This window comes from Chlamydotis macqueenii, chromosome Z, assembly GCF_036417535.1.
Source record: "Chlamydotis macqueenii isolate bChlMac1 chromosome Z, bChlMac1.mat, whole genome shotgun sequence".
NCBI lineage: Eukaryota > Metazoa > Chordata > Aves > Otidiformes > Otididae > Chlamydotis > Chlamydotis macqueenii.
In genome coordinates, this window is record NC_141593.1 from 11,498,404 (window position 1) to 11,523,722 (window position 25,319).

Sequence of the window (25,319 nt, forward strand, 5' to 3'; positions counted from 1 at the left end):
CCCCGCCTCCGCCCGTTGCTCTGCCCCTGCCGCCGGCCGGCCGGCGCTTCCCCCCACGCGGAGCTGTCGTGGTCGTCGCCGCCGCAACCACCGGCGCTCCGCCGCCATGAAGTGTCACTACGAGGTGCTGGGCGTGAAGCGCGACGCCGCCGAGGAGGAGCTGAAGCGGGCGTACCGCCGGCTGGCGCTGCGCTGGCACCCGGGTACGGCCGCGCCGCCCGGCCGCAGGCCTGAGGAGAGGGCCCGGCCTACCTCCGCCTCGCTTGGCCCCGCGGGCCGCCGCCCGCCGGCGGAGAGGTCCTGGTTTCCTCGGCGGCGGCGGCTGCGGTCCGTGCTCTGCCCGGGCCTCGCCGGCTGGGCCGCTGCGGGTCTGCGGCGGGGGCCTGCGGGGAGCGGGGCCGGGAGGCCGCGCCCGGGCTGGGTGTCGGGGCCTGCGGCAGCAGCCGCGGCTCGGTGTTTCTGTCTTGGGGCTTCTGAAGCGGCTGTGGCGGGTGCTGCCGTCCGCGTTGGATTGTTCACGGTTTCATTAAATTGTTTTACAGATAAAAACCTCGAGAATGCGGAGGAAGCAGCAGAGCAGTTCAAGCTGATCCAGGCAGCATATGACGTTCTGAGTGACCCCCAGGAACGAGCCTGGTGAGCAGCGTGTGTCTGGTAGCGGCCTGGAAGAGGCTTTTTAAAATTCTCTCTCAGGCAGGACTTTGAGTTTGCTTCTCGGTGGGCCTTGCCGCAAGTCGGCACAGGCCCCTGTGGCAGGAGCAGCCACTTTCCCTCAGGCTTTGAAAGGGCTGAGAGTGCAGCTTCCTGGAGAGGCACAGCTGCCCACTCGCACGCACCTACCTCGCAGTCTTTTGGGAGGTGGTGTGGAGCTGGGCACTGAGGGGTGCTCTGGGAACAGGCTGGTGCTGGCCTCTGTTTCTTCCTCCCAGAGCGGGAGCCAGCTTCCATGTTAGCATAGGTATCCCTCCGGTCACGGTCCTCCCTGCCGCAGGGGAGAAGAGCCAGCACCACACTGAGTGCGGCAGGTGTTTGATGTGATATTTATGGCTGCAGGTGGTCAGCCTTAGTGTTGTACACGGTGTCTCGTTTCTGTAGCAGTCCTAATTTGAAATACGCACACACACGTCTGCTTCTGAGAGATTGCTACTTTAAATGCTCTGTGTAACTTGTTTTTCAAATGGGTTGAAGCATCTACAGGTTATGCAGCTGAAACCACCTGTACTAAGTTTGTCCTCCTTTGAAGGAAAGTACTGTTTTTCAATTTTTAAATGCTAATATATGATTTTGAGATTTTTTGTGTATGTGTAAGTATCGGATGATTTAAAAAATGTCCTGCCCATTTCTGAAAGCTTATTGAAGCATCTTGGTCAAATGTGTTTGCTACCTTCCTGTTAAGAAATTGCTGCTATAGGTACTGCAGATAAGTAAACTAAAGGTCAAGAGAGTCTATTTACTGAGCCTGTCTTTTTTTTCTCTCTCAAGACTTTGGATATGAGAGACAAATCCAGGCACGGGGCTGAGCTATACACTGAGGTGATACACATACTGTGTTAGCTGTCTCTTACCAGCTCTGGGGATTGTTCTGTGTGGTTACATCCTTGATATTGTGAATTTTTGCCAGGTATGATAATCACAGGGAGGCTCTGCTGAAAGGAGGAGTTGATGGAGACTATCAAGATGATAGTCTAGATCTGCTGCGCTACTTCACTGTTAGCTGTTACTCTGGATACGGAGATGATGAAAAGGTAATGAATTCATTAATCTTTAATTAATCCATTTAAATTTTATGAAAAGCATCAGCATTTGCTTCATGTTGAAAAGCTATGTGTGGACTTGTGGAGCACAGGTAGTGATAATGCTTGCACAAATCTTTCTAAGACAGAACTTACGCTGGATGTTTAGGCAAGCTTTATTTCCTGCTTATTGTCCAACATTTACTTAGTCATGATTTCCAACTATGCCATGTAACTACAAGTGTGTGTATATATTATTTATGTACATTATATAGTGAAGCATTCCAATGCTTTGCAATACCATCTGTTTATTCAGAAATATCTTTAGCAAGCTGGAATGCTTCAAGCTAAAGAAAAGCAGTATAATAAGATTGCCTGGAGGAAGTGTGCTTCCTATAATTGAGTTCCCTGTTAGATTTTTAAGACATTTGTCGTAATTTAAAAAGCTCCAGGTGATCAGAAGAACTTCTTATCGGTCTTTGGGTTACTAAAGTAGTAACATGTTAGTAACATCTTAATTTAAAAGGTAAAGAGATGGTTACGACACTTAATAATTAATTCTGTATTTGGAACTTCCTCAAAATTTGGTCCTGTTTAACCAGAGTATAAGAGCTGGATGTGTGAGACAGAACTATGCAAAGGAGATGGAAATAAAAGGAATGAGAGAGACGGGAACTTTGTAAAACAGAAGGGTCTTGCTATCTAGAGCAAGAGCTTAAAAGGCCTTTACATTGGTTTTTAGTTGCTGGTGCAGAACTATAAAATTTATATTTCCTGTAAAATTAATTTCTCTAAAATACACTATGTTGCTGAGCACTTGCACATCTATTATTGAGACACGCAAAATGAATCAGAATCTCTTTTTTTTTTTTTTTATTTCAGGGATTCTTTACAGTCTATCGACACGTTTTTGAAAAGATTGCAAAAGAAGAGAGGGAATATATGACGCAGGAAGATACTGAAGAGTTCCCTATGTTTGGATATTCTCACAGTGACTATGATGCGGTAAGAGCAAGTGTGAATCTGAACTTAAAGTAGCACAGTTAACTCATTACTTTGTTCCACACTGAAATCAAAGGAAAGGCTCCTGCTGACCTCTGACGTAAATACAAAACCGTGTGTTTGCTGTCTTTTCTACTGCTGTAGACCTTTACTGTAAAGGAAGTGCTTGTGTTCTGATTCATAATATTTAGGTGAATTAAATTTGGTATTTCCTGTGGGACTGTATTATTAGCCAGGCTTTTAGTGTAAGCTGTCAGACAAACACTTCACAGCGCTAACCGTCAGTTATACCAGTGAAACTTACATGCGTCTTGCCTTGTTTAGGAAAACTGTGTAACACTTACTCCATAACACAGGCTATAAAAAATGGGAGCTGTGGTGGTTGACCTGCAATGTGAGCTGCCGCTATGATACTTTTGTGATCTACAATTATTCTGTAGTAGGAAGTAATTTCCAAAATACTGCATGCTTTCCTTTGGGAAGCAAGAGAAGAAGATATGTGGGGAACACTTGAATTGTTGTCATCTGGTTTGCCAACTACTTGTTGTATTCTATCAAACTTAAAGATTTTTTTTTTTAGGGTTACCAGCATTCCTGCTTTGAAATTTAGTAAAGCAGTGGCACTTTCCCCAGTGGATAACTGCACTGTGTCAAATGTTGCTCCCAGTCTGCTACTGTTCCCTGTCACTTTTAGTGGAATTGTACTGTGGGGCTAGTTATTTATGAAATTTAAATTGATACATACCTTAAAAATGAGTAACTGCAGTGGTACAAAGGTTGGCTGGAGTTGGAAAAAAAAAAAGTTACAAATTGAACTAAGAAGTGTCAGAATGGATGTTTCAATCTCAAGTAAAATTACAGGAAGGCTTTACAAATGGAAATCTTTCCCAGGGAGAAAGATTTAGTGTCTCTGAAACTGCTAAAATCCCTAATTTAGTGGAATTACCTTGAAATATCTTCTGGAAACTGCTTGTTTTGGGGCCGTGGGATAACTATTACTATAGACCCAAAATAGCTTTTATGTTGTTAATTAACAACTGCAAAAATGGGTGGAATTCTAGCACCAGAATGCTTTGACATCTCCCTTGGTCATGCTGTTCTGGAAGCAGAGTGCTGACTCTGAACTTGGCACTGCTGAGGTTGCACCTCAAATACTGTGTTCAGTCTTGGGTGCCTCAGTACAAGAAGGACGTTGAGGTGCTGGAGCATGTTCAGAGAAGGGCAACGAAGCTGGTGAGGAGTCTGCAGAACAAGTCTTGTGAGGAGCGGCTGAGGGAAGTGAGGTTGTTTAGTCTGGAGAAGAGGAGGCTGAGGGGAGACCTCATAGCTCTCTACAGCTACCTGAAAGGAGGTTGTAGGGAGATGGGTGTTGGTCTCTACTCCCAAGTAACTAGTGGTAGGATGAGAGGAAATGGCCTCACGCTGTGGCATGGGAGGTTTAGATTGGATATTAGGAAAAATTTCCTAACTGAAAGACTGGTCAGGCACTGGAATAGGCTGCCGAAGGAAGTGGTGGAGTCACCGTCCCTGGAGGCGTTCAAAAAACGTGTAGATGTGGCACTTCAGGACATACTTGAGTAGGCATGGTGGTGTTAGGTTGATGGTGGGACTTGATAATCTTGGAGGTCTTTTCCAACCTTAAAGATTCTATGATTCACATAGCTTCTTATTAAACTGTGCAAGTCACAGCTCAATGATATTGTATATGCCAACAATTTAATACAAGAAATATTAAAGAAATCCATGAAAGAAAAATCCATCAAGGGCAGTTAATGTCTCTCTTGTTTCGGAAGCAGAGAGAATATACTAGGAAGAAATGTGCCTGTGTTTGTTTTCTTGCTCTTTTTATGCTGGTCATCGGCTGCTGTTGGAAATAGAATCATAGAATGGTTTGGGTTGGACGGAACCTTGAAGATCATCTAGTTCTGTCTGACTTAGCCCTGCTGAGGACCAAGCTACGCAGTCTCTTGCTCACTCTCCCCCCACCCTCCAGTGGGACAGGGAGGAGAATTGGTAAAGAAACGAAGGCAAAACTCATGGGTTAAGATAAAAAAAAAAGTTTAAGAGAATACCACAAAAAAAAAAACAAAACAAAACAGAGATGGAAAACAAACAAACAAAACTCAGTAACAGAAAATATTGAAGCACGTAATTTATAGTGCAATAGCTCACAGCAGTACCTGATGCCCAGCTTCCTCCCAAGTAGCAGGAGTCTCCCGTCAGCACCGTCCTCACTGATAGACTGAGCATGGTGTCCCACAGGATGGAACAGCCCTTTGGCCAATTTGGGTAAACTATCCCAGCTGTTGGCCACAGGGGCCACCAGCTCCAGTTCCTCTCCAAGGTCAGGTGAAAATTAACTCTGTCTTGCCTTAACATTAATTCTGGTGTAAAGAAACACTGTAAAAGTCAAATGAACAGCCCCCTGTATAACTGATTTTTGGTGTAATTTGGTATGGTGGTTATTAGGCAGTAAGTGCACGTGGCTGCTTGAAGCCATCATATCTGATTCTGATTGTGCTTTTCAGTTTGACAGGAAAAGTACAGCAAAGCTAAGTGACTGGGTACTAGCATCAACACAATCCAGTCCTGCAAGGGGATATTTTTAAAAAATGATAGTTTGGAATAGTTTAGACAAGGTTTTGGTTTGGCATGGTTTGAAATTCTAAGGATAGTATTAGAGGTTTCTCTAAACCTTAATGTGATTTCTTTATACTCTGGGTAAAAACTGTGGCCTGTGTAGAAGGCACAAAACTGCTGTAAAAGTCCTGACTTATTTGGCATGGTTTTTGTCCCCTCTCTAAACAAGTGACGTGTTTAAACTTTTTTTTTCTTGTAGGTAGTCCACCCTTTCTATGCATATTGGCAGAGTTTCTGTACTCAGAAAAATTTTGCTTGGAAAGAAGAATATGACACACGACAAGCCTCAAACCGCTGGGAGAAACGAGCTATGGAAAAAGAAAACAAGAAAACAAGAGAGAAAGCAAGGAAGGAGAGGAATGAACTGGTCCGTCAGCTAGTAGCCTTTATTCGTAAAAGGGATAAAAGAGTACAGGCTCATAGAAAACTCGTAGAAGAACAAAATGCAGAAAAAACTCGGAAAGCAGAGGAATTTCGGAGGCAGCAAAAGCTCAAACAAGCGAAGTATGTAAATGTGGAACAAATTTTTTTCTTTTGAACTTGGAGAAACTATCCATGAGGACATCATATAGACTTAGATTCTAATAGTAGCTCCAGTTGCTCTTTTAAACATCCTGTCATGCATTAGTTTTGGTCTCAGGTCTGAGCTTTTTAAAACGTGAGTCTCTGCATTGTACTGACATATGGAGATCTCAGTAAACCAGGGAATAGTTATATTTGTGCTGCAGGTAACTGTTTGTAATAGCACAGAATCCAAGGTGCTTTTCATTACCTGGGGAAGTAAGATTTCATAATTATCATTATTCTCTTAAAGAAAAAAGAATATGTGTTGGGGAATGAGAGAGAACATCACTGTGACAAGCTGGACTTAGATCAGCTTCATCTGTACCTACTAAAAAGAAAGTGGGGAAAAATGAACGTAGTTTTGATTTTTGTTTTAACTCTTCAGAAATGACCTTTTCGTTGGACTAAATACATTTTTGATGCTTGTATTTCTCCCAAAATTAAGTAGAAGGAAGAGGCAATCTTCCGAGTGTAAGCACAATTTGTTCTTCCAACTGGAAGGGCTTTTTTTCCTGCAAAAGGAGCTTAAATACTTAATAAGACTGCACTTTGAAGTTAATTGCTTATTGATTAAAATTATCTAATAATAATAATAAAAATATATTGTTTTGAATTTATTTATTATGTAGAATATACATACTTTCTTGGTTCCCTGAAGTGTAAATGAAGCTGAGGTATGCATTTACTGACAAATGGCTCAATAATTCTGAGTCCAGGAGCCAGCTGGAGCAAAATTCAGCTGTCATGCACATGTTTGGTAACTTGGGCCACACTTAGATTTGGAAAACGGAGCTGGTACATGCCCACAGTGCAAAGTGAAGGAGTAATGTGCTTGTGGTTTTTGTCATGCTGTACTGTTTGTAGGTTTGGATCTTGCAGCAGGTAAAAGCAGCTGTACTGCTTTGAGGATTGAGCTGACTTCCCTGCAGTCAGTTTGATATTAACTATGCTGCATAGTATTTCTTGCCTGAAATTCAAGCAGGATCCATCTATGTTAATACTTCTTTACTTATAGTGTAGATATGCCCACTGACATCGCATATTAACTGCTTAGATTTCCAGGCCCTGCAAACAATTGTTTACCCCATCATAGTATGTTCAGGACTTTCCTCCTAAAATACCAGAGGAGAACAAGTTATCTTTTAAATAATACTGGTTTTGTGAGTCCCATCTCATAAACACAATGTAGAAGTTATTGTATTATTCTACCTAAAGGCTTGCTGAGGAGTATAAAGAGCAGAGCTGGATGACTATGTCAGATTTGGAGAGAGAATTGCAAGAGATGGAGGCACAATATGAGAAGGAATTTGGAGATGGATCAGAAGGTGAAGATGAATTAGAAGAACAAGAGGCAAAAGGCATTGAAGGTATGGACTGTCAGGAGTGATCTGTAGTGAGTCACTGCAGCATGAGTATCGGCTCACTGCACTTAAAGCCCCACATTCACAGTTCTGACTGTAGTGCAACTCCCTGCCTCCATCTGAGGTGTGCCAGGGTAGAGTCTGGCCCACCCTGCTGTTCTCTATTGAACACGAGAAGACATCAAGCTACAGGTGTTAATTTATGCTAATGTATGATTTGGTGAGATGGTCTTGATCTGTCTGCATGTCAGTATTACTAAAGAAGTTGAATGTCAGTGTTGTGACTATTTGCTGGGGCTTTAAGAGCAGCTTACTCAAAAATCACTCATCTGACTTGACTTTGTCTCTCTGATCCCCGCTGATTTCTTTAGACAAACTGAATGATGACACTGAGGAAGCTGAATTTGTTGATGGTCTGTACTGCCCTGCTTGTGACAAATTGTTAAAAACTGAGAAAGCGTAAGTGCTTGTGGTTGGGGATTTGGGGGTGGAGGTATGGGGTTTTAGCTTTTTAAAAATGTGTTTTAAAGAATTTTTAACTTCACATAACAGTCAGTGTGTTTCCAGTAGAGACGTTGTCAAGGCAGAATTTTCCATACTTAGTAGTGATGGATAACGGGCCAGTTATTAATTTGTATGTAAATATATCAATGTTTGCTCAGAGCAACCTGTAGTAATGATCTGCTGGTCTTCACAGCATGAAAAATCATGAAAAATCAAAGAAACATCGAGAGATGGTAGCACTGTTACGACAGCAGCTGGAAGAAGAAGAAGGAAAATTTCCTGTGTCTTTGGATGATGCAAATGGAATACACACTAAAGAGGAGGAAGAAACAGAGGACATGCCTAAGCAGAAGTATTTTAATTTGGTTTTAATTTTATTGTGACTAATAATTTTCATAAGTCTTGGAGGCCCTTACAGAAAGCTTCTGATGATTTATAGTTGTGTTAGAACTCGCAGTATCGTGCAATTTAAAATATTTCTTAGCATCAGTGTTCCAGTAAAATGCATGCGTTAGTATGACTGGATTCAAACGTTGTAGGATAATAGTCTAATATTTTCTCTGCTTCTTAAAGTGACAGGAAGAGTTAAGGAAGAGTAGTGATTGTTATTTTTCAAACAGGAGAACTTGCACAGGGCCAGTGTTTATTGATTTGGTATTTTTTGGTACTTTTGTCAGTTGGATGCTGGCATACAGAAAATTAGTGTGCTTAAAAACAGAATTGATGAAGTAAATTGCACAGCTTCATTTTTTGAGTGGCCAAAAGCATAATACAAACTGTCTCGCTGGTATCTTCAAGTTCAGCCTGAGCAGAATAGATGTTTTACTAAATGCAATCAATAGTTTTGGAGAACTATTGTTTTCATTTCAGGCATGAGTAGTTTTCTATTTGTGGCTACTGTCTTCTTAATATCATGTTAGGATGATAAGTAAAAATATAACTTGGTACCTTTTTAGAAATCATATTTGTTTGTTGGTTTTGGGTTGTTTGTGGTTTTTTTTTTTTTAAGAGGTGATTTTAAATTCTTATCTTTACAGACTCTCGAAGAAGAAGCAGAGAAAGAAACAGAAAACCATGATGGTATGTAGTCATATGATGATATTCAGGGAAGTTTACAAGCAAGTTTTATTATCTCCTAACTTAACTTTTTTTGTCTTGGAAAAAAAAAGAGGGAACTTGAAATTCTACAGCACTTGAAGACTGTTTCCAGATATTTTAAAATTCTTCTTTGACTGCAAAATAATTTTTATTACACTTATATTTTATTATAATAATCTCATAGGCCTCACTTTGTTCTGCTTGTGCAAGTCCTAATAAGTGGTGCTAAAAAGGCTACAGTCCAAAGTGTAAGGAAAACAGAGAGAAACAGGCAGACAGGGAGGGTGTAAGGAATTGATCAGAAAGACCAGCAATGGCCTTAGTAAAATAGCAGATCAATTCTTTGATGGTCATTTTCTGCTTTGGTTGCTAGAGTTGGTATATTGTATGTTTGTAAATCTCTAATTCAGGGGAAAAAAAAAGAACCACATTACTGGCATCCTACTGACACCAGTTGTTGGAAACGACACATCCATTCCATCGTTCACTTGAATTGTAAACATGAGTAACATGAGTCTTGTACTCGAGGATCTGAGTCCGTGCTTGATACGACAGATCTGTGCTGAGAGCAGCAGGGTGAAATTAAAGAACTGCAAGCTGTTTCATGCTTCAGTGGCAGGAGTGCCACAGTGAGCAAACTCGTTCTGTCTGGTTTCCTCAAGCTTGATCCTTTTTGAGCCTTACCTCTTCTCTGCCTCAGTCCTAGCACTGTCCCGGTGAGCTATCTCTAACAGGTCCTGCCCGTTCCATCATTTCCCAAGCTGGTCTTGTGTCTTCCCCCAGCCTATCCCCTCTGGTTTCCTGTTCTGTATAGGTATAGCTTCTATAGGTATGTCAGAGCTAAAAGGAAGACCAGGGAGAATGAAGACATTCTCCAGAAGGAAACAGGAGACCTGGTTACCCAGGACATGGAGAAGGCTGGGGTGCTCAATGACTTTATTGCCTCAGTCTTCACCAGCAAGGGCTCTAGCCACGCTGCTCAAGTCGCAGAAGGCAAAAGCAGGGACTGCGAGAATGAAGAACTGCCCACTGTAGCAGAAGAGCGGGTTTGAGATGATCTAAGGAACCTGAAGGAGCGCAAGTCCATCGGACCTGATGAGATGCATCCATGGGTTCTGAGGGAACTGGCAGATGAAATTGCTAAGCCACTGTCCATCATATTTGAGAAGTTGTGGCAGTCTGGGGAGGTTCCTGCCAACTGGAGAAGGCAAAACATAACCTGCATTTTTGAAAAGGGAAAAAGGGAGACCCAGGGAACTACAGGCCGGTCAGTCTCTCTCCCAGTAAAGAATTTCTTCCTTGTGTCTAATCTAAATCTACCCTCTTCCAGTTTAAAGCCATTACCCTTTGTCCTGTCACTACATATTCTTGTCAGAAGTCCCTCTCCAGCTTGCTTGTAGGCCCCCTTTAGGTACTAGAAGGCTGCTCTAAGTTCTCCCTGGAGCCTCTTCTCCAGGCTGAACAGCCCGGGCTCTTTCAGCTGGCCTCATAGGAGAGGTGCTCCAGCCCTCTAATCTTTGTGGCCCTCCTCTGGACACACTTCAGCAGGTCCATCATTATTTGTTGCCCTCAAGAAACTTCCCGGAAACTTTCAAGCAACTGAATTTTTCTTGCTTCTCTTTGTCTGGTTTTCCGTAGTCGAAGTCAGTATTGGTTTGACCTTCTTGTTTCCATGCAGGCCATCAGACTCCTATTCAACTCTTGCCGCTTCAGTTTGCAACCGGAAGGTCTTGTTCTCACTGTATAGGTTGCGTGTATACACCTTGTCTCCAAGCAGTTTGGTCACGAGGCCTTCTGCAGCCCAGACAGTAGGTGCCATTCTTGCGTAGCATGAGCTGGAATGTTGTGCAGAGATTCTTCTGGAAGCATGACTTCCATCCTCTACCGAGTGGAGGGAATTGCTATGATTTTTGTTTTGTTTTCCTGAAGACAGGTAGATTAGTCAAGTTTTTTTTAGGTAGCTGCAAAGATACTAGAGGAGATACAGTTTCGTTACTGTAGCATTAGGTCAAATTCATCATCCTGCTTTTCGGAGCTGAGCTCTTTTGCTTCAGACAAACAGCTTTTGGGAGCTTCAGCTGTTTTGCTTGGGGGTTGATCTTTTGCCAAACTGCATGTATTGAGTCTGCTCCATCTTCTGGTCCATGGAAAAGGCTGCTGGTGTTTCTTGATGTTAGGGAGGGAAAATAAGTGAATCTGTCTAGCTTCAGGCAGCTCAGTTATTTTGACTTAAGTTCCCAACACAGGTGTCTGGCACAGAAGACTTTAAGTAATTAACATTTTTGCAAAGTTGTAAGCAAAGCCACTATCTTATGTGAAATGGTAGCCAGAAGAGATTGAGCCCTGTGTATAATTAAATGCTACCTTCATTCTCCTCTTCCATGGTTCTAGAGACTGTTATACTGGTATTTCTTCCCTTCATCGTAGGTGGCCTCATCTTTCAAAATAGGAGAACTAAGATTTTAACCTGTTACAATCTCACTGAAAAGACAGAGTAAAATTAAAGGGTCTATGGCTTTGTATTCTCCTCACCGACTCACATTTGAGGTAAAGGAGGTATAATATTATAAACATAATCTTTACTGAACTTAAAGTAGTTAACTTGCATTTCTTCTGTTTGGACAGACTTATGAGGACTCTTTTGATCAAAGTGCAGATGAAGAAACAGTTGAACAAAAGGAGGTGCCCTGCGTGGACATGGACAGTGGCTCAGCAGAGGAGCTGGTAAATAATGGCCAAAGATGTGCTGTGTCAGAGGATGCAAGCGCTACAGATGATGTCGGTCAAGTGAATGAAGCACAAACTGAAGCAAAGAGGTACACTGACGTGCTGTATTGCAGTAACTGTGATTTTGTGTCGTGCTGGATACTGTGAAACAAGTCGAGATTTACTCACCGATGTGAACTGGGGGCTGCTCCACTAAGTCAGAGTTTAGTAAATATACTGAACAAGGAGTGTTAGGATCTACTTTGGGAGTGATGTTTGACTACAGATCCCTGCCACATCACTTACTGGTAACTGTTTCATCATCTAGCTGAATCCTGAGATCAATAATTGATCGTATAAATGAAGTTGCTTTATTCTTTGCTGGAAGCACTTGCATTGTGTTGTGTGAAGAATGTGTGAAGAGGGGGAAGCAGCAGAGACATTGATGATTAAAAAATATCTCTTAAATGCTATGTCGAATGTTCCTGTGCACTGATCTTGATTTCTCTTTGTCTGTCAGCAGTACTAAGCCTAAAGGGAAAAAAGCCAAGGATGCAAAAAAGTCTGCTAAGGCATCTTCAGAGCACCCAACAACAGTACGTCAAACTACTTATGCAATTTAAAAGCTGGTGGTCATATTGCTACAAACAAGGTTGTTTGGTCACCTCTAGTCCACTGATTCTACTTGGTTTTTTGCTTACTTTTTAATAATACAACTATTTCTATCCTTGTGATTTTATTAGAAGCTAGGATTCTGGAACATCAGCTCTTGATCCTTGCAGGGAAGAACTGGATGAAATTTAAGTTCTAAGAGAGTTGCTAAAGCTCTGTATCCCAGGTAGTCGAAATAAGTTAAAAAACTGAAGACAGTGGTGTTGTCATTAGGCAGGTGACAGGCAGTACCTTTTGCATCTTTCCTAATATTGATGCTTCCCAGAAAGAGCAAAATCTTGTAATAACTACAGCTAAGTCATATTAAATTCACTAGATCTTAGAGCCCAAAGTATTATGTGTATATAGTCCTGTTTTGTCAGGTGAGATCAAAAGTATTCTTCCTCTTGAATTAGATCTGCGTGGCATCTGTTCTTGTGCTTGGTTCTACTCAGTACGTTTTAAAATTTCAAGGTCATATTTGTGATTTTTTTAATTATTTTTTTTTTAAATGTGGTTAATTGTTAATCAGTAATGGAGTATTTGCAATGGAAACAGCTTATTCACAGTTCATTGTCTAAGAGAAACAGCGTAAAACAAATCGGTGTGTTATATTTGTTACATACTCTATACAAATGTGAACCATTTTGTTTTGTTTTTTTTCCCCTCATTGTAGAATGAAGTTCCCATTCACTGTGTAACCTGCAACTGTGCATTTCCATCCCGAAATAAACTGTTTGAACACCTAAAAGCCACAGGACATGCAAAAGCAACACAAGCACAACCTGTAAATGGAGCTGTAAACACCAGAAGCAAAAAGGAGAAACGTAAAAACAGATAGAACTTTGTTACAGTGACAGTCTTCAAAATCGTACATGAAAACTCTCCAAAAACTGAAAGGTACACATTACTTGTGTTCGGAGTTAAATAGAGAAGTCAAGGCCTAATTTTCGGGGGAAAAAAAAAAGGAAGATGCAACAAAAGGAACATTATCTTGTGAAGAAACTTGTGCTTTCTTTTGTTTTTTATCAGCCTTTCTTTAATGGAGTCACAGAATGGTTGGAAGGGACCTTCAAAGCCCGTCTAGTCCAACCCCCCTGCAAGGAGCAGGGACATCTCCAACCAGATCAGGTTGCTCAGAGCCCCCTCCAACCTGGCCTTGAATGTTTCCTGGATGGGGCATCCACCGCCTCTCTGGGCAACCTGTTCCAGTGTTCCACCACCCTCACTGCAAAAATTTTTTTCCTTATGTCCAGTCTGAACCTACCTCTCTCTTTTAAAACCATTACCCCTTGTCCTATCACAGCCGGCTCACTGAAGAGTTTCACTCCGTTTGTCTTACATGCCCCTTTTAGATACTGGAAGGCTGCTGTAAGGTCTTCCCAGAGCCTTCTCTTCTCCAGGCTGAACAACCCCAACTCTCTCAGCTGGTCCTCATAAGAGAGGTGCTCCAGCCCTCTGATCATCTTCATGGCCTCCTCTGGACTCGCTCCAACAGGTCCATGTCCTTCTTATGTTAGCAGCTCCAGAGCTGGATGCAGTACTGCAGGTGGGGTCTCACCAGGGCAGAGTAGAGGGGGAGAACCACCTCTCTTGACCTGCTGGCCATGCTTCCTTTGATGCAGCCCAGGATGTGGTGGTGTTCTAGGCTGCAAGCGCACATTGCTGACTCATGTTGAGCTTCTTGTCTGCCAGTACCCCCAAGTTGTCCTTCTCAGGGCTGCTCTCAATCCATTCTCCGCCCAGCCTGTATTTGTGCTTGGGATTGCCTCCACCTGTGTGCAGGACCTTGCACTTGGGCTGGTTGAACTTCGAGGTTCGCATGGGCACACCTCTCCAGCCTGTCCTGCTCCCTCTGGATGGCATCTCTTCCCTCCAGTGTGTCGACCTCACCACACAGCTTGGTGTTGTTGGTGAACTTGCTGAGGGTGCACTTAATCTCACTGTCATTGTCACCAACAAAGATGTTAAACAGGGCTGGGCCCAATACCAACCCTTGAGGAACGCCACTTGTCTTTGGTCTCCACTCGGGCATTGAGCCATTCACCACAACTGTCTCAGTGTGGCCATCAGCCAGTTCCTTATCCACCAAGTGGTCTGTCCATCAACTTCATGTCTTTCCTCTTTAGAGACAAGGATGTCATGTGGGACAGTGTCAAATGCTTTGCACAAGTCCAGGTAGATGCTATCAGTTGCTCGTCCCTCGTCCACGACAGCTGTAACCCCATCACAGAAGGCCACCAAATTGTTCAGGCACAATTTGCCCCTAGTGAAGCCATGTTCGCTGTCACCAATAACCTCCTTATATTCCATGTGCCTCAGCATGGTTTCCAGGAGAATCTGCTCCATGACCTTGCCAGGCACAAAGGTGAGGCTGACTGGTCTGTAGTTCAGTGAGTCTTGTTTCCCTTTTTAAAAATGAGGGCTATGTTTTACGTCTTCCAGTCAGTGGGAACCTCCCCACGACTTCTCAAATACGATGGCCAGTGGCTTGGCAACTTCATCTGCCAGTTCCCTCAGGACCTGCAAATGCATCTCATCAGGTCCCAATGGACTTGTGCTCCTTCAGGTTCCTTAGATGATCTCAAACCCGCTCTTCTGCTACAGTGGGCAGTTCTTCATTCTCGCAGTCCCTGCTTTTGCCTTCTGCGACTTGAGCAGCGTGGCTAGAGCCCTTGCTGGTGAAGACTGAGGCAATAAAGTCATTGAGCACCCCAGCCTTCTCCATGTCTTCTCTTATGTCCTGGGTAACCAGGTCTGTAATCACTGGATTTGACCTACCATCTCAGCAGCTTTCACCTTGGGCATGGGATGATGAAATAGGAATTCAAAGCTACTCACCTTGCATTCCTCTTGAAAGCTGCGCAGTTAGAGTACTCGCAGAGGAAGTAATGAATTATTTTAACACTTTCTTTTGAGAGAGCTTAGCTCAGGGAAGGGGCTGTGCTGCTTTAATCATCTATCAAAGATGAAACATCACAAAGACATGGACAAACAGGGTTTTCTGCCATCCCCTAGGACCATTTAAAATTACTTAATTAAACAGCAGACAAAAGAGAGTAAGATGACAAAGCTGCTTCATTCCTGTTGATTTTGTACATCTACCTCCATGCCAGATTTTTGGGGGAAAAAAAAAAAAAAGTAGTCTTGTGGAAGAACCTTGCTGGAATAAGTGAAGGGAGAAAAAAATGAGTGATGTGAATAAATTAATTTATTCTGATTTCTAATTAAAAAAACAGTGTGGGAATTAGCATTGCACATCTGTTGAAACACATAATCTACCTGATTTTGAGTAGCACTTAAAAAAAAGGTGGGATAACAAACACCTGATTTTGGAGTGGAAGTGGATTTTATGCAGAAATTGTCAATGCAGCTGGAGAAGGCAGTGCTCAGCAAGGGCTGTAGTATGTTTTTTTGGAAAACCCTAGACTAAAATTTTCCAGAAGCACTGATCTTGCGTTAAGTAAGTTCCCCTAAAGTTTCAACTTGTCACACAAAATGGCAGAATACTCTCCTTCCCCCACAAGTTGATACAGTACCTTTATTCGTCAAGGACTTATTAAAATGTTAAAATTTGAATGAAAGTAAAATGATAAATGAACAGTTCTTGCTGACTGTCCACAACACCATTTTTTTTTTTGTTGGAACTCGAGGTAAGAAACTAAAACATTAAAAAAAAAGTCATTATGTAAGAAAGAAACATGACCTCTTAATTCACCAGACAAAGTTTCCATCTCTGTTAAATGGCTGTAGGTGTGCTGTGCAAGCCCAAAAGCAGCAGCAGGAAAAGAGCGCACTGGGGAGAGGATGATGACTGGATTAGAGCCCCATGATAAAAATACTGTAATTAGAAACTTTTCAGCTTCTGTCTGCACACAGATTTTATTTTCCACGCTTTAATTGCAGTGTATACTTGCAGTAAGGGTAAACAGTTCTAACTGGTGTTTGAAACCTCCAGTGATGTTCTGCTCAGGGTGGTTCACAGCAAGAGGCTATGCATGTGTAAAAGAAATGTCACAGACGTAACCCTTAATTTTACTTAATATTTTTTCTTATTTAAATAAAAACAAATACTTTATCGTGTGTGTTTTAGAAATGCTTGTAGGTATTGGGTATAAAGGGAAAGGTGCTGGTAGCAGGGGTGGCAGCAGCAGCGATGACCCCTGTGGGAGGCAGTCAGGGATTAAAAATAAGCTTACTTATAAAACATTAGAATTAATTGTGTGATTTCTTAAGAGGTGAGCTAAATTAGAATCAAGTGTGGTTGAACTGTAGCTTGCTTATAGCTTAGCAGGAGCAGGCCTTGTTTCAACCAGCATCAGGGAACTTTAAACAAACTTTGTTAGCATAGATGGCTATGTGTGGGGTAACAAAGCAATGTGGAACATCTTACTCTACAAGATGAGGGGAACCAAACCCATAACTCAAAGGAAAAAGATCTTCAAAAGAGGCAGCAGATAATGAACAAAACCTTGGTAACTTTTACTGAGGGACGCTGCGGGGGTGACGGACAATAAGGAAACTAATGACCAGCTGCTAACTTCGAAGATAAGGAGATGGACTGCCTAGAGACAGGGAGGTGACGTGATGATGAGCAAGAAGACCTTAGCCCTGAAATACCATTGGACTAACTGTTGTGTGGACAGGGGGTGAAGAGTGCACAAGGGGTGGGGACTTCAATTGTGACGGGTATAATTGCCCAGAGTTTCTTTATTCTGAGTCCCTCACAGGAAGTGACACAGCTCCAGCTGCAATAAACCAGCTGTGACAGAACCTAAGGTCCAAACTCTTCATTGCAGTCAGGGCTAAGTCTGGATCAGCTGCACCTAGACTCCTTCCTGGAAGGAGTTTCAAAAGCAAGGGGGTCCAGTCTACAACGGTCTTCCCAGACTCTCCTTTAACAACCATGCTGCACTGTCCCAGCCAGCTCTGCACCAGACCCACTGCACACCAATGCTCAAGCATTCGGAAACACATGGTGCTTCTGCGAAAATGTATTTACCAGCCAAGAGTAAAGGCTGTTGTACAAAGGAACATGGACAGAGCAGCAGGAGGAACTCCAGGGCCATGCTGGTACCACCCCCAAGGGGACTGTGGATGCTACAAAGCCCGAATGACATGTACTTCCCCACAACAACTTTAGTAATCTGCTGTCACTCTTTCTAAAAATTACCAGTTTTGTTACAACTTTCATAGATGGAAGATGAGTATGTGTCTGCCTCAGTTCATCCCACTAAGTTTTCTTATGCTAACACTAGCACAGGTGTGCAGCTGACACACCCCCACCACTGTGTAACTGAACTGTACGTTTACAAAACATGAGAGCATATTCTTTATTAAAAACTGTATCTGTCTGACTGCTCTTATGAGGTCTTATGACCTCATCTTCATCTTCAAACTATGATTTTCTTATCCAGTGTAGATCAGTGCTGAGTCTGGGTGGCAGGCATCAGGGGTTCTGTGTGCATCTCAAGGAAATCAAGTCTGTTTCGCAGCTGCTCTTTCCATGTGTCTCTGTAAAGCAGTATGAAAGACTTCCACAGCAAAGTCGGCATCCTTTTTAGTAATGCACATAGGAGGTTTAATTCTAAATGTCTGAGAAGAGAGGAAAAAAAGAAAATCCTTAAAATTGTACGGAAAGAATGCAGTTTGTAGCAGCCCATCTAGGTCAGCACTCACCTTCTGCCCAAAAAAAATCTAACCAGATGTGTGAAAAATAATATTACAGGAGAACAGCAGAGTAGGGACAGAATGCATTTATCAGAAGCGGGGCAATTTTGGACTTGACTGCATCCAACTCCCCCCTCCGCTTTTGTGACAAAGCAACTGCCTCCGAAGAGATCTGACTAGAGTAGGTCATGTTTGCAGCTCTGTTATTCCAGATAGAGCTTGTATAAAATCTTTGATAGGTTTCTACTAAAGAAGAACAGACACATAGGGGTATTTTGCTGTCTGGCAGCATTGCCACAGGGAAAAGGAGTATCTATTGATGGCAGCCTCTTGCACTGTGTCAGCTGATTTGCTGACAGGCTTTTTAAAGAAGGCTTTTAAAATAATGTGTTATGAAAGAATCACTAAATACTAACTTTCAGTTATGGTACTATAGCTTGAATGCATGTTGATCAAGAAGGGCTGTATGTACAGTTTAACTTGTCAGGAATGTAGGTTCTTAAATCCAAAGGTTTGATCTGTATTATAATGTTTCCAAGAGTATTTAACTTCCATAAGAATCTTAAACTTTCCATTTAAATTTTTCTGTCATCATACCACAGGACTTTATGCAGCAAGAGTGCAGTAACGGTCTTTCCCACCCACAGCCCCAGCTGAAACTAACACTCATAGATAAACGGCACTCTTGTGGGACAGAATCAGATTCTACTACACTCTGAGCTGCAGCCTGTTTGCCGTGTTCTGGTCTGTGACTTGTGGAAAAACCGATGAGGTGACAGCTGCAGCGTCCCATTTACTTAAGCCATTCTGCATCTGTCTTGTACAGAAGCTGCTGCTTCTGTGTCAGAGAGCTTCATTGACCTGACCAGCCCTGAGGCAATTCTCGGCTATTAACTCACATGCTGTGAGAAGCTGGTGATGCAATGCCCTGGGTACAGCATGATGCATCTTCCCTTGGCATGGGCTGATGCCCCTTCACATGCAACTCTCACTTTTGTGCTGCATTGCTGAACTTTCCATTAACAACTCTTTCTTTTTTTCTTTTATTTTATTTTTTTAATTACCATACAGGTAGAATGTTACCAGCTCTCCAGACTGAACGAACTAGCAAAACCAAACTTGTTCTGCACCGACTGGTCAGGTGATAACCGGAACAGTGACAAAGACTTAGCAGGCTTGAATACTGGTGATTCCTTCTTATTTACATACACTATAGTACATCATTGCTTTTGTAGGGGAAGTTGTCCCTCTAAAGGAAAAACTCCAAGCTTAGAGCTAGTTCAGCATACTTGAAAAGAGTCACGTAGCTCCTGCCCGATTTATAAAATAAGCAAAATTGAACAGAGATAGTTCCTAAGAGTATACATTTTCTAGTTCATCTACTAAACTAAAGTTAGTTCAGCCTGAGGGAAACAGGATGTAGTTCATAAGGACAGAAAATAAGCTTTATGTATAACCAGAGGTTCAGTACCTGATTGTAGAGTCCTCCTCGGCCGATCAGAACCCCCATGTCTTTACAGTCCTCCCAGATCTGACCCATTTCTTCAGCTGGAAGAGGGTGGCAACTGTCCTAAGGAAAACGAACATTAAACTTCACTTGGATATTCTAAATTAGTTCTATGAAAAATATATCTATATTCCAGTCTCTTCAATAAATCCCACCCCCATCTCTGGCTGAAAACACCAGCTGCATAATTTATCTTTCTAAGATGAGTTTATGCAATTAAAGTACACAAACCACTGTTTACTCAAAGCTTGTGAAATATTTGAAATGTTGGAATGTTCTGGCTCATTTTTAGGGTTACAGCCATGTTTTCTCACTTCACTATCTGTTTTTTTTAATAGAAAATCTTCCTATTATTTCAGCTGAAATAAAATGTGATAGAACTTTCAATGGCTTTGTAAATTGAAAGAAATAAAGTAAGTCACTAACCTTATCTGTCACCATTTCTACTCCAATCATAAGTCCCTTGCCACGGACATCTCCAACAATCTCAAATTTATTACGTAGTTTAGCCAACTTCTGTAGCATGTATGTTCCCACGTCCTCACTGTTTTTTTGTAGACCATCTTCTTCAATAGCCTGGTTAAAAGTATGTACTATGACAGTGTTGCAGGAAGAGCTTCCAATACAGCTGGTTAATCCCTATTTAGCCTAATGACATATTACATTTATCTCACTTCCCTGCAGACTGTATTTCTTCACTACTACAGTCCTTACAGTTTTCTTCTCTTACCATCCTCTAATGGCATCAGAGTGCAATTGAACATGATATTTTGATGCTGCTGTGGTGTTTTTCACATTTTACTTGTTACTCCATAAACATAATCCAGTAATTCAAGTTCACATGTAGTCGTAACTGAAAAATATCTGACCAGAAAGATTATTTTCAAAATCTTACCAGACGTTTTAGTTCTTTCTCAGTATCATGAGAAGAATATAATTTGACAAGGCACACCTATGTGTACTAGGCAGTCTTCTAGGGAACAACTTGAGTGCTTAAATTAGATCAACACCATGTTTTTTAATCACAATCCCTTATTCTACTCTCCTTAATCACAGTTCTGACATGCAGTCAGCACTAACATGCACAAACCATTTCATGAACTTAGTATTTGCGTTAAGAAAACTCACATGAGAAAACAAAAAATACAATTACAGAACTTTAAGTGAGTCTTTCTCCCTTTTCTTTTTTTTTTTTTTTTTCTTTTTCCCCTCTTTTCTTTCAACTCCATTTTATTATTCCTGACACCAACAACCTCCTTGGACTTATTTCAGATCCAAGCTCCAAGTTACTTTGCAGCTGAAAAAACCCAAACCAAAATATTTTTATTTATATGATCAACATTCTTACAAAATAGCCTTAAAAACTGCAAAACACTCAGGAAAGTAACATGAATAGAAACAGCGTCTGCTGTAACTAAGTGAGATTCAAGGACATATGGTCTGTACGTGATTAAGACAAATTAAATAGCAACCTACTGCCCACTGGTTTTATGTTGGATAATTAAGTGAAATACGTTGCAAATTTTTCTATTGCTTTTTTCATGAGGGTTTTTTTTTCCCAAAGGAATTATGACCTTAAGTATTTTAAAGAATCTAGTCATTAAGGCTTTTTAGGCGTAAGATAAAAGCTGTGGAGTTAAAACAATTTTGTTAAGCATATGTGCCAGAGAATAAATTTGGTTTAGCTGAAGATTGGTTTAGTCCTATGAAAGTTAGCTAAGGCTTTTGAGAAGGTGCATTCACACATTTTTATTAAAAAAGTAAAGAATGTAAGGGAAATAAAGAAAGATGATTCCAAAAACATAATTAGAGGTCTCCTATTCTTGCTTGAAAATTTTGCAATGGAACTAATCAGGAATTTTTCCTACATATAGGGCACATTGGCCATGTATGCATAATACATGCATATGTTTATGCATTTTATATAGTTATTTAAAATTTTTCCCACATATAACTTTATAATAAGAATAAACATAAACATTTTTCATCTTCTGCTACAAGAAAAACTGTGGAATATATAAATTTATGTAACATTCTCCTTACATCAAGAACTGCAGCTCCAACTACGCAGGCCAAAGGGCTTCCTCCAAATGTATTAAAGTGAAGGTTTTGAGCCAAGGAACTTGCAATCTCTAAAACAAAAAGAACAACACTGATTACTCTTACAGTTGCCTGATGTTTGGTAACAATACTTATCTGCTTTAACTTAACCATTACATTAAATTTGCTGTGCTTCAACCCCGATTCTATTGGAGAAAACGCATTAAGATTTTTTTTCCTGCAAGTAGTCTGTGAAAAATACGACTGTTTCCAAAAACTATAGTGTCTAGGAGATGTTAAAACCAGACATTTTTTTTAAAAGTCACACTTCTAACATATGCTGTCCCCTTAAACTGACATCTATGAATTCTCTGCGCTAGATTCGGAGAGTCATTTGCACGAGTCACATAGTGGGCTAACATGCTGCCTTACATACTCACAGTACATTGATTAGTAAAACAGTTAATTCAGTGAGGGTTTCCAGGATCTATTACCAGCTCTAGTTATACAACCAACTCAATTTAAATAAATCTTTGCACTGGTATAGCACAGCACTTGGTAAAACAAATGAGTAATGAATCCAGTTCATTTGTCAAAAGATAAATTGAGATGGAGACTATTCGTAAAGGTCAGCTGTCTGAACACACATCTCTCCAGTAAGTAATTATTGTAGAGTATATTTTGTAATTGCTTTGTTTTAAATCTTAGCCAAACAGAAGGCTTATACCTTTTGTTGTAACAACAGCTGCCATTGGAAAACCATTACCAATTCCTTTTGCCAAAGTAACAATGTCAGGGACTACATCATGTGTTTGAAATCCCCAGAAATGGCTGCCGGTCCTTCCAAATCCTGTCTGTACCTTTCAAAGAAAAATCCAAAGAAATCCCCATCACTTTCTCACATTTTACAATATGGTTTCTTTTTCTTGTCTTTCTATTGTTACTGATTTGCATTAAACTGCAACTACATCTGGAGTCAACTTGTATTAGGATCCTTATTCAGATGGCTTTGCACAAAATACTACTTATTTAATTGGGTTTTTCTTTCATATATATAAGAGATAACATGTCACCACATCTTAGGCATGGTGCAGTCTCCATTTCAAAAGCTGCAGCATCCATTTAAGAATGGAGAGGAAATGCAGTTGCTTATCACATTTCAAAAGCAACTCCATGATTGCTGATTGGTACTACTGCAATGCTTGAGGTACATATCATCGTCACTTTGAAGCATTTGCTATTACTTCAACATAGCTTTAGCTAAGCAAATTCTATTTATAAAATGTATTTGCAGAGGCACAGCAATCAACTCCCTTCTAGAGTTTATGTACGCCAACAACACTCATAAGATGAAGTGTCATTGTGACAAACCTCACATTACAGTTGGTGTTTATTAGCTGCATATTTGTGTAAATGTACTGTTCCCAAAAGGTAAGGACTGAAGTCTTATACTAATACGTGTCTAAAATCAGAACACCACCTAGCAGAATGAAGGCAGTAAAAATTGGGAGGCTCCTATGCATGGAAAGATGCACTGTGTTAAACTTAAGCTATGAAGTGTATAGCATTTCATTTAGGTTATTTCCAGGCTTCAGGTTTGCCTTCACTTGTATTCTTCTAAGACAACTTTCAGAGGTGCTCTGAACAATAGAGCTCTTATGTGAAAAACAACTCACTTCATCTGAAATACAAACACCCCCTCTTTCCCGAACTAGCTGATAAGCTTCTTTTAAGAAACCTCTTGGGTACTGAACAGCTCCATTAACACCCTGCCAAGACAAAAAAGACAACGTATTCAGAAACAGAAAAGGAAACAGGAGTTCCACTGTGTGACTATCCTATAACAAGAAAAAATACCAGCAGCCCTCAGTAATAGCAAGACTGTTGTCTCAAGTTTCTGGCTTCGGCAGTAAAACTACTTCAAAGGGTTCCTGCTCAGGTCACTCATTCCCGTTCCACAGGGCAGTTTGCTGTTCTGTTAGTTGTGCAAGTATAAATGTTTGTGAGGCCACACTCTATAATGGATCACTGTAAAACAGAATCGATTAAAGATAAACTGCCAAAACAAGTACCTTGAAAACCTACCTACACACTGAGAAACCCAGAAACTGTGTTTGATTACAAAGTTAACCAGAGAATTCACATCCCTTCTTCGGCTAATTTGTTTAAAAGATTGTTTCCTCAATTTCTGTTCACCTTGCCTGTTTTCACCTGGATCAGAAATTCCACTCTATGCTTGGTCTGCAATGGCTTCTTACACTTAAGTACATAAAGGCTTAGAAGACAGCAAAACTAGAGAACAGCTCCAATTTTCTCTGTGACCACAATTCTTATGTGTTTTTTCTCACCTTTCCTCTTCCCAGGATATATACTCCATTCTTCCTATTTAAGAACCATATATACAGCAGTTCTGAAACAAGGGTGAAGCGCTAAGACAATGAATCCTGTGGTCACCACATTCTGGAGAGCTGCTAAATATACAGTGGACAGCATAGCTGGGAAGATGTGGAAGGGGGATTGAGTTAAAGTTTACAGAAATAGTAAAGAGAAAAGCAGCAGGAAATTTGGAAGAAGGCATTAGAAACTAAAGAATAGCATGCGTCATACTTGCTATGTACATGCAGAAAAAAATTGTGTGTTTAATCATGATTCTCTGTTTAACTTCATGAGCAAAATTCTAGCTCTGTTCTTTCAAATATTTAAGGTGTTTAAGGCATTAAAAATAATAAAAATCAGCAGAAGTCTACGTTTAGGTTGTAGCTAAAGAATATCAGATTTGAGTGTTTCACACTATTTGTGCTATCACAATTGAGACATGGTAGACTACCTACTTGAATTGGTTCAGCGATAAATCCAGCTATTGTCTTTGGCACCGACGTAATCAGAGTATCTTTGAACTGTTTAATGTACTGGTCGTTGGCATGACATTCATCTGTTCACGGGGAAAACAGTTTAAAGGGAATTTACTTAAAATGACACAAAACTACCTTCAAAACATTAAATTACACATCTAAGCAGCAAGTATTATCTGACTACATGGTAAATATCGCCTCTCAAATACACAACAAAAGGATAAACATTAACGGAGCGAGTCCCTTATTTTCCCTTAAACCATTTATACTTTAAGGAATGCCAGCAAGGCAAAGCTGACAGATCGTAAGATGCTACACATTATACAAGTCAGTAAGCTTTAGGTTAGAGAAAATGCTTATGAATCACCTAGATCAGCAGAACGAATGAGCACCAGGGGTTAATAAACATCAGCATAAGACATAAGGAATCGTTAGTTTAGTGCAGGTGTGAGGACTCTGGAGAATACAGCTGGATATCAGTCTATACTGAAATAAAGAACAGAGCAATTAGTACAGCTAATGTTCCCATTTACTAAGGAGGGCAAAGCTAAACAGAAAACATTCTGTTACATATACATCTAAATTAAAATACCAAAGAGTCCCTGTTGAAACAGTGGAAAAAAAGTACTATAATTGTTGTTAGCAGGAGAGCAGCAGAGGAGCTTTCACACTGTGCTGCGGATGGACTGTTTTGCCTATCACTGGCTTCAGGTTGTCCTTACTATTCATACTATTCAAAAACAAAAGCTGGAGTGCTGTCAAAACTTCAAAAACAGCAGAAAACACCAATCAACATTTCTCTTCTTCCAGATGTGCTAAACTGAGTTCCACAGCTTCCAGAGTTAATCATGACAAATGCTGTAAGCAAAGGCTGGGATTTTAAGAAGATATCTGAGAATAGGAAGTGTCACCTACCCAACATTTTTCCCAGTGGGAAGCAGGTGCCTGAGGTTCTCTGCAATATTTTCTTTGGTTGCCCTTGCAAATCCTA

General features: G+C 41.0%; 2 protein-coding genes across 5 annotated transcripts in view; one reads left to right on the forward strand and one right to left on the reverse strand.

Annotated features, from left to right (window-relative positions):
- DNAJC21 (DnaJ heat shock protein family (Hsp40) member C21) lies at positions 1-19,131 on the forward strand. 2 transcript variants are annotated; one of them, XM_086769942.1, is made up of 13 exons: positions 1-203; positions 543-636; positions 1,622-1,745; positions 2,616-2,738; positions 5,575-5,879; positions 7,155-7,306; positions 7,672-7,759; positions 7,998-8,156; positions 8,842-8,884; positions 11,528-11,718; positions 12,129-12,204; positions 12,936-13,159; positions 19,001-19,131. In XM_086769942.1, exons 1-12 carry the CDS (start codon positions 107-109, stop codon positions 13,098-13,100), a joined length of 1,617 nt encoding a protein of 538 aa, XP_086626068.1. In that variant the 5' UTR covers positions 1-106; the 3' UTR covers positions 13,101-13,159; positions 19,001-19,131. The 2 variants fall into 2 exon arrangements, with proteins under 2 accessions (XP_086626068.1, XP_086626069.1); XM_086769943.1 differs by having other exon boundaries at positions 12,132-12,204.
- The window catches only part of AGXT2 (alanine--glyoxylate aminotransferase 2), a 13,485-nt gene continuing 5,744 nt past the window's right edge, over positions 17,579-25,319 (reverse strand). For 2 of the 3 annotated variants that reach the window (XM_086769945.1, XM_086769946.1), the window contains exons 8-14: positions 24,308-24,408; positions 23,153-23,245; positions 22,204-22,336; positions 21,480-21,568; positions 19,863-20,012; positions 19,401-19,499; positions 17,579-17,854 (exon numbers count right to left, since the gene is read on the reverse strand). In XM_086769945.1, the coding sequence (XP_086626071.1) occupies positions 17,738-17,854; positions 19,401-19,499; positions 19,863-20,012; positions 21,480-21,568; positions 22,204-22,336; positions 23,153-23,245; positions 24,308-24,408 (782 nt within the window). In that variant the 3' untranslated portion in view covers positions 17,579-17,737. The remainder of the gene's footprint in view (positions 17,855-19,400; positions 19,500-19,862; positions 20,013-21,479; positions 21,569-22,203; positions 22,337-23,152; positions 23,246-24,307; positions 24,409-25,319) is intronic. The other variant, XM_086769947.1, reaches the window with a different exon arrangement.